Source organism: Enhydra lutris, unplaced genomic scaffold (genome assembly GCF_002288905.1).
Source record: "Enhydra lutris kenyoni isolate GAN:26980312 unplaced genomic scaffold, ASM228890v2 scaffoldscaffold56, whole genome shotgun sequence".
NCBI lineage: Eukaryota > Metazoa > Chordata > Mammalia > Carnivora > Mustelidae > Enhydra > Enhydra lutris.
Window position 1 is genome coordinate 8098272 of NW_019154140.1, and position 9396 is coordinate 8107667.

The window sequence follows — 9396 nt, forward strand, 5'->3', positions numbered from 1 at the left end:
TTCTCATGAATCATACAGCATTTGTCATTTTATGACTGGCTTTTTTTTTTTTACTTAGCATGACATTGTCAAAGTTCATCCATATTGTAGTATATGTCAGAATTTCCTTCCTTTTTTAATGCTGAATAATATTCCATTGTGTGTGTGTGTGTGTGTGTGTGTGTACACATAAACACACAGCATTTTCTTTATCCATTCACCTATTGATGGACACTTAAGAGTTGTTCCTATATCTTGGCTATTGTGAATAATTCTATAAACATAGATACAGAAATATTTGTTTAAGTTGCTGCTTTCAGTTCTCTTATGTATATTCTCAGAAGTGGAATTGCTTGGTCATAATAATTCTACATTTAATTAACCATCATATAGCTTTCCACAGCAGCTGTACCATTTGACATTCCCATCAGCAGTGTATGAGGATTCCAATTTCTCTATGTGCTTGTCAACACTTGTTCTTTTTCTCTCCCTCTCTCCCTCTCTCTTTTGTTGATGGTCATTCTGATAGGTATGAATATAATCAGAACTTTTAATAAAATGAGTTTTAAAACATTCAATACAGTATGGTCTTCAGGTGAAATTACAGATTATCAACAGATTCAGACTGTTTCAAAGTTTGTTAAGATACGTGTATTAAAAAAATATGCAGGTTCAGTTCCAGAGAAGACTTACAGGTAGATGGTCAACAGGTACATAAAAAGGCGCTCAACCTACTAGGTATCTACTCCAAAAGATACAAATGTAGTGATCCAAAGGGGCACCTGCACCCCAATGTTTATAGCAGCAATGTCCACAATAGCCAAACCATGGAAATAGCCCAGATGTACATCGACAGATGAATGGATAAAGAAGATGTGATATATTTATACAATGGAATACTATTCAGCCATCAAAAATTTCAGTCTTGCCATTTGCAAAAATGTGGATGGAACTAGGGTATTAGGCTAAGCGAAATAAGTCAATCAGAAAGAAAATTATCATGTGATCTCACTCATATGTGGAATTCATAGAAACTAAACAGAGGATCATAGGGGAAGAGAAAGAAAAAACAAGATGAAATCAGAGAGGGAGACGAACCATAAGAGTTTCTCAATCATAGGAAATAAACTGAGGGCTGCTGGTGGGGAGGGAGTTGAGGGGATGGGGTAATTGGGTGATGGACATTCAAGAGGGCACATGATGTAATGAGTGCTGGATTTTATATAAGACTGTTGAGTCACGGAACTCTACCTCTGAAACTAATAATACATTCTATGTTAACTAATTGAATTTAAATTAAAATTTTATTGGGAAAGGGGCGCCTGGGTGGCTCAGTGGGTTAAAGCCTCTGCTTTCGGCTCAGGTCATGATCCCAGGGTCCTGGGATCGAGCCCCGCATCGGGCTCTCTGCTCAGCAGGGAGCCTGCTTCTTCCTCTCTCTCTGCCTGCCTTTCTGCCTACTTGTGATCTCTGTCTGTCAAATAAATAAATAAAATCTTTAAAAAAAAAAATTTTATTGGGAAAAAAAAGGTGCTCAACATTACTTATCATCAAGGAAATGAAATCGAAACTACAATGAAATAACACTTCACACCTATTAGAATGGCTATTATCAAAAAGACAAGAAATAACAAGTGTTGGGGCACCTGGGTGGCTCAGTCAGTTAAGCATCTGCCTTCGACTCAGGTCATGTCCTTCTGCCCCGTCCCCTCTCCCTGCTCCTGCTCGCTCACTCTCTGTCTCTCTCTCAAATAAATAAACAGAATCTTTAAAAAAAAAAAAAAGTGTTGGCTAGTATGTGGAGAGAAGGAAACCCTTGCATAGTTTTTGTGGGAATGTAAATTGGTATAGCAACTATGGAAAACCGTGTGAAAGGTCCTCAAGAAGTTAAAAATAGACCTACCACGTGATCCACCCATTCCACTTTTGGGTATTTATCCCACAAAAACACTAACTTAGATATATGCACTTCCATGTTTATTGCATCGTTATTTACAGTAGCCAAGATAACAAAACAACCGTTCAGTGGCAGTAGATGGATGGATGAAAAAAATGTGTACACACACACACACACACACACACACACACTGGAATATTATTCAGCATTAAAAACAAAGTAACTTCCCACACAATGGAATATCATTTAGTCATAAAAAGAAGGGAATCTTCCCATTTGTGACAATATGGATGGACCTTGTGGACCTTATGCCAGGTGAATGTCAGAGAAAGACAAATATCCAATGATCTCATTTATACGTGAAATATTAAAAAACAAAAACCAGCTCGTAGATACAGAGAACAGATTTGTGGTTACCAGAGAGGAGGGGGAGTGAAAATGGGTAAAGGGGTCAAAAAGTAGACTTCCAGTTGTAAAAATAAGTCATGGGAATGTAATATACAGCATGGTAACCCTAGTTCATTTACGTTGCATGTTTGCAGGTTGCTGAAAGAGTGGATCTTAAGAGTTCTTGTCACAAGAAAAAAATTTTCGTAGCTATGTATAGTGACAGATGTTAACTACAGTTATTGTGATCATTTCACAATATATATAAATTGTGAACCATTATGTCGTACACCTGAAACTAATGTAGTGTTTTATATATATGTCAATTATACCTCAGTTAAAAAAAAAAAAAAAAAAAAACTTGTTCAGGTTTGGTTTGACACATGGTATTATCAGACTCAGATATTTCTGTGTCATCCTCAGTGCCTAAAACAACTTTTGTCTGATTTTTGAAGCCAGCAAAAACAATAAAAACAAAGCCTGCAGTATTTGCAAATATGTCAGTGATACTGTAAATAACATACTTTGCCCAAAATGTTCTATTTGAAATAATTGTGCTATTTGAAATAATTCCAAGAAACTTCAGAGGTGGTTCCTAATAGAGTGAAATAAATGGTAAGAAAGTTCAGATTTCCTGGTATCCTTTATGTGATATATATCCTTTACGTGAGGGTAGTATTTAACTGAACTAACTGTTCTTTCTATTTTTTTTAAATTTTATTTATTTATTTGACAGAGAGATCGCAGGTAGGCAGAGAGGCAGGCAAAGAGAGATAGGGGAAAGCAAGCTCCCTGCTGAGCAGAGAGCCCCATGTGGGGCTCAATCCCAGGACTCTGGGATCATGACCTGAGCCGAAGGCAGAGGCTTAACCCACTGAGCCACCCAGGCGCCCCAAACTGAACTGTTCTTTAAGATTTAGTTCTTGGGACACCTGGGTGGCTCAGTCAGTTAAACATATGCCTTCAGCTTAGGTCATGATCCCAGGGTCCTGGACTCGAGCCCCATATGGGCTGCTTGCTCAGTGTGGAGCCTGCTTCTCCCTCTGCCTGCCACTCTGTTATGTGCACTCCTGCTGTCTTTCTGACAAATAAATAAAATCTATAAAAAAAATTTATTTCTTGCAGAGTACACACATTCTCTATCATAGGATAGATATCGAAGGTTGAGATCCTCATTTCCTACCATTGGAATTACGTAAATCTTAGGCTGTCTTTGCTTGAAAAAATAAGAAAATTGTTAAGATACTAAATATTATTGATGGGAACAAAAAATGACTTTATCTATAATGCTGAGAGGCACTTGAAAACCAGTTCATCAAAGCAAGGTTTTTTGTTTTGTTTTGTTTTGTTTTTTTTTAAGATTTATTTATTTATTTGACAGAGAGATCACAAGTGGGCAGAGAAGCAGGCAGAGAGAGAGGGGAAGCAGGCTCCCTGCTGAGCAGAGAGCCCAATCCTCAGCTCTATCGCAGGACCCTGGTATTATGACCTGAGCTGAAGGCAGAGGCTTTAACCCACTGAGCCACCCAGGGACCCCCGAAGCAAGGTTTTGAATCTACTTGAGTTGTTGGTTTAAGTTAAATGAGGCAATATTAGCTGGTGAGTAGGCAAGTTAAGATGTTGAATTACCGCTTTACCTTTTTGGTGAACTTCTGATTTAGAGTATAAATATGAAATTTGCATTTGTGCTATGAGAGGCTGGATCTGTATGCACTATCTCAGTGGCTCTCTCGCTCTCGGCTTCTAGTTGGGTTTGGCCATTAGGCAGACATCGGAGGCAGGAGATCAGAGACAGGGAGGAGAGTGAGGTGGTGGTTTTATTTCCCAGTCTTTCCCTGAGGGAGGTCACTGTCCTTTGACCAAAGGTCATAGCTATGGTCCTGTGGCCCTCTCCATACCGGATGAAACAGATGAAAGAGCCTGAGTCTCTGGGTTCCAGGAATTGCTTGTTCCCCACACCTCTTTATGACTTCAGGGTAGCCAGGTGCATTGCTATTACTAGCCAAGAATACTGCACTGTATCTTTTGCTTTCCCTCTTCCTTACTAGCACCTTTGAAAATGTTCCTTTTGGGGCGCCTGGGTGGTGCCTTCGGCTCAGGTCATGATCCCAGAGTGCTGGGATCGAGCCCCACATCGGGCTCTCTGCTCCGCGGGGAGCCTGCTTCCTCCTCTCTCTCTGCCTGCCTCTCTGCCTACTTGTGATCTCTGTCAAATAAATAAATAAAATTAAAAAAAAAAAAGAAAGAAAGAAAATGTTCCCTTTATTAAACTCTGCTCAGATTTCCCAAGTTGAGTGTGCCATTTGTTTCCCTACTGCGATCCTGACTGCTTTATGTATTTTTTAATCGTTACCCTAACCGGTATGTATGCCAGATAAACCCTTATGCTAATTTTGTGCTTTGTCTAATCTAATGTGTTGTTAAAGGATAAAAATAAAGTGTTAGATGATGTATAAGAAGCTAGTAATACTAATAATTCATTTTTTTTTTTTTTAAGATTTTATTTATTTATTTGACAGAGAGAGATCACAAGCAGGCAGAGAGGCAGGTAGAGAGAGAGGAGGAAGCAGGCTCCCTGCTGAGCAGAGAGCCCGATGCGGGGCTCAATCCCAGGACCCTGAGATCATGACCTGAGCCGAAGGCAGCGGCTTAACCCACTGAGCCACCCAGGCGCCCCCTAATAATTCATTTAAATACAGACGCCAAGATGCTCTTTTGCTTCCACCTTAAAAGAGTTTGATGGTTTGATTCTTTAATGAGATTATTGACATTCTTTGAATCATCTCATTGCTCATTAATTTGTCTTTAGGGGAGAGAACTTATAACATCCAAGTTAAATCATTTGGCTAACCTGTAGCAATTGAGTAGGTTGCTGGAAAGTATTTTGACGATACAGGATTTTCAAAACTTTTCTCAGTTAATGAAGATAATTGAGAGTTAACCATGTTATATAGTCATCTGGAAAACTCAGACTTAAATACTGAGTTTGCCTGAGGTGCAACCTAATTTTTAATTTAGGCAACAGTCTGAAAACTGCCAGTATTACAGATGTTAAATATAAATTAACTCATGGTTTTGGGGCACCTGGGTGGCTCAGTCACTTAAGCGTCTGCCTTTGGTTCAGGTCATGATCCCAGAGTCCTGGTATTCTCTTGAGTCCTGTATCCAGCTTCTTGCTCGTTGGGGAGTCTGCTTCTCCTTCTGCCCCTCCCCCTGCTTGTGATCTCTCTCAATCTGTGCTTTCTTGAAAATAAATAAAATCTTTAAAAAAATAATTCACTGTTATATTGGCAATTGGCAGTCATAGTTTCTCTTGGAGTAACATCGACTCTATTCATGTCCTCTTTTCCACTTTTAGTACCAAAATGCTGTTACATTTCTAATTTATGAATTACCAGTCTTCATAGGAACTAGGAAGTATTTGAAAACCAGGATTAAATTGTAAATGAATATTTTTTTTTATTATTTTTAATTGAAGTATCGCTGACACACAGTGTTACATTAGTTTCAGGTGTACAACATCGTGATTTGACAAGTTTATACATTATGCTGTGCTCATCGCAAGTGTAGCTCCTATCTGTCACCATGCAACGTTATTGCAGTACCATTGACTGTATTCCCTATGCTGTGCCTTTCATCCCTGAAAAGAGGCCTTAATTAAAACACATTTATAATGATAGCAAAAGAATTTGGAAAGTGTACTAGAATATTACTATATTTTTTATACCCCTGTCTTATTTTGTTCTAGCTGCCATAACAGACTGGATAGCTTAGAAACAACAGAAATTTATTTCTCACAGTTTGCAAGCCTGGAAGTCTAAGATCATAGTCAGGTGAGGGTCCTTTTCTGGGCTGCAGACTGCTTCTCATTGCGAGCTCCCACCATATGGCCTGGGGCTGGAGAGCTCTGTGGGGGTCTCTTTCATAAAAGCACTAATCCCATTATGAGGACTCCATTCTCAGGACCTATTCATCTCTCAAAGGTCCCACTGCTAATACCATTATACAACACTAGCACTTCAGGATTTCAACATAGGAATTTAGTGCCGGGTGGTAGCAGGCGGGAGTAGGGGTGGGCACACAAACACTTAAACCATAGCAACCTCTTTTTTAAAAATTTCTCCTTTTGCTTGCTTTGTTGAAATTCTAACTCCCAAGCTATTCCCAAGTACGGCGCATGGATCGGCAGTGTTGATACCTCTGAGAGTACAAATCTCAGGCCACAAGTCAAACACAAACAAATCAGAACCCGCATTTTAACCTGAGATTCCCCAGATGATAAGTATCCACATCAGAACTTGAGAAGTACTCTAACCATGTCCCGCCATTGCATCTCATTAGATTAAAACAAGGTTGTCAAGTGTTAAAGCTGAGGTAATTTATGGATCACGTAGCCAAGGTAAAGAAATTGATTAAATTTGCAGATAGCCTTTTCTTTATAAGTAAGCTCAAGGAAGCCAAACTTTTTGTAATCAGTCACATTGCACTTTTTTCCCATTTTGTGCTCATAGGGTAAGCTCAGGTACATTGCTTTGTTAAGCAATATGTTGGGGATACAAACATGAATGTATTGAGGGATTTTGTTAGTTAAAGAACGTGTGTGGTGCGGTCCAGAAGATGGAAATTAGTTTCGTGTGTTGTTAATAATGGTCTAGAAGCTCTCATATTCACATTCTCAGATTCATTAGTGTTTAATTTCACCTTGGGAACTATTCACTTGCAACATTTCTAAAGGGCCTTTTAAATTAGGAAGTTAACAAAGATGTCAAGGTTTGCTGGACAGTCTTATATAGTTGATGTATTTAGTGTCTTTTTGTAGCTCTTGACAGTTTCTATTAAAGTCAAATGTTATAATTTTAACTCAAGTGTAGTTATCAGTTATATATAGAATAGAATGTACAAAATAGCAACTAAATTGTTAACTGTTGATGAGAGGAAAGCAGCTGGAATGGCCCTTCCATTTGGGGGATGGATCACATGTTAGTTTTGGATCTTGTTGAATATATTTTTTCATTCTTATTCTTGCAGATACATCAGGATTCATTTTTGATTTGCAGTCCAATACTGTATTGGCCCAGGGAGGAGCTTTTGAGAACATGAAAGAGAAGGTATGACTAGTTACTATGGATAGTAAGCTTGAATGTCAGTAAAATTTAGATGCTAATACAATCAGTGCCTACACAAACTCATTAAGAAAGTAAAGTATGATTTTGTATAATTAATATCATAAATATTAGTTAATATTATAACAAGTAATATATAGTAAATGGCTAAGTATGTATCTCATTTGGCAATGTTCTTTAAGGAATAACCTGAGTAGGATCTTTCCATACATTTGGAGAGTTCAGAGCAAGAAGAGAAATAGACCTTCCAAGTAGTAATCCTCTGGAAGAAAAACAGGTGTTTTTAGTAATATAATCCTTAATGAGTTTTATTGAGGAAAACATAAACGCTCTATGTGCTTTCTCTATTAAGAAAACTATATTGTTGGGGCGCCTGGGTGGCTCAGTGGGCTGAGCCTCTGCCTTTGGCTCAGGTTATGATCTCAGGGTCCTGGTATTGAGCCCCGAGTCAGGCTCTCTCCTTGGTGGGGAGCCTGCTTCCTCCTCTCTCTCTGCCTGCCTCTCTGCCTACTTGTGATCTCTGCCTGTCAAATAAATAAATAAAATCTTTAAAAAAAAAAAAAAAGAAAAGTATATTGTTGATTATGGAGTCATAGATATACTATATTGGTTGACTAATATAAACACTTTCACATTTTAAGTTATCAGGATCTTTTATCACTGAGTCTGTAAGTTTTGCCTACAGTCCATTTTATAGTGATCAGTACTAAGTTTTTCGCTCATCTCAAAAATGTATATTACAGGGACACCTGTGTGGCTCAGTTGGTTAAGCGGCTGCCTTCGGCTCAGGTCATGATCCCAGCATCCTGGGATCCAGTCCCACATTGGGCTCCTTGCTCGGCGGGGAGCCTGCTTCTCCCTCTGTCTCTGTTGCCACCCTGCCTGCCTGTGCTCTCTCTCTCTCTCTCTCTCTCTCTGGCAAATAAATAAAATCTTAAAAAAAAATGTGTATTACAGATTAGCCCTCTTTGGATTGTACATTATATACCTTCCCACTTTGTGTGGTTTTAAACTTTATCATTGTTCAGGTAAGCCTGAAACAAAAAAAGGGTAGAATGATATAAAAGCAATTATACTAAAGAAGACTTAGGTTCTAATGCAGACTCTGATTATTATTTAGACAAGATACTTTATTTCTCTTCATATATAAAAGTACTTCCTTTTTAAGCAGTATGGCTGACTAAAGAACCTGGAAACATTCCTGTTATAAAATACCTAGAAATGCAGAATGAAAAATAACGTGCATCATTTAAAATGCATACCATAACACAAAAAGTAAAGGATATCCCTAGGGACCAAAGATATAGAGGACGCTAAAAACCAGCCTGGTAAGCCTGAGCTAGGTAACTCTGATGTGTTTTGCCAGTCTCAATAGGAGGCCAGTGCCTTGTCCTTTAGGCCACTGTTGGCAGTCTCAATAAAAATTGGGTTTTACCACACAGGGCCCTGAAGCCTAAGGGTTGTTCTGGGTTAGGATTTGGGGCTAAGGTCTTATATAAAGTTGAGATCCTAAAAATATTTCACCTTCAGGGAAAGGGTGAACTAGAACAAATCTTCCAACTGCCTTGTGAACACAGTATTCATCTGTATGTATTTACAGGGATATTTTAAAAGACAAAAAGAATTCCACATCTTTAATTGTATTCAGTATTTTAGCATTAGTAATATTATGTTGTAGTTTATTAGTAATATTTTTTGAATATTATAGAATAAAGCAAATGAGTAAAAACTTTTAGTGGATAGAAAAGAGATACATATATAAAATTATATAAGAAAAAATTATGTAAGAAAAAGCCCTTTAATGTTATATTTGAATTGAAGATGTTATTACGAACTCATGTTGTAAAAAACAAAATCTCCTAGTCCTGTCCTCTGAAAAAAACCTAGAAATGGGGGCGCCTGCGTGGCTCAGTGGGTTAAAGCCTCTGCATTCGGCTCAGGTCATGATCCCAGGGTCCTGGGATCGAGCCCCGCATCGGGCTCTCTGCTCAGCAGGGAGCCTGCTTCCCT

At 38.5% G+C, this 9396-nt stretch overlaps 1 protein-coding gene across 1 annotated transcript in view; it reads left to right on the forward strand.

Moving 5' to 3' along the window:
- The window catches only part of LOC111157937 (spermatogenesis associated serine rich 2), a 144064-nt gene that overhangs the window by 96636 nt on the left and 38032 nt on the right, over positions 1 to 9396 (forward strand). The window contains exon 3 of the mRNA XM_022519678.1: positions 7292 to 7371. Coding sequence (XP_022375386.1) covers positions 7292 to 7371 — 80 coding nt within the window. The remainder of the gene's footprint in view (positions 1 to 7291; positions 7372 to 9396) is intronic.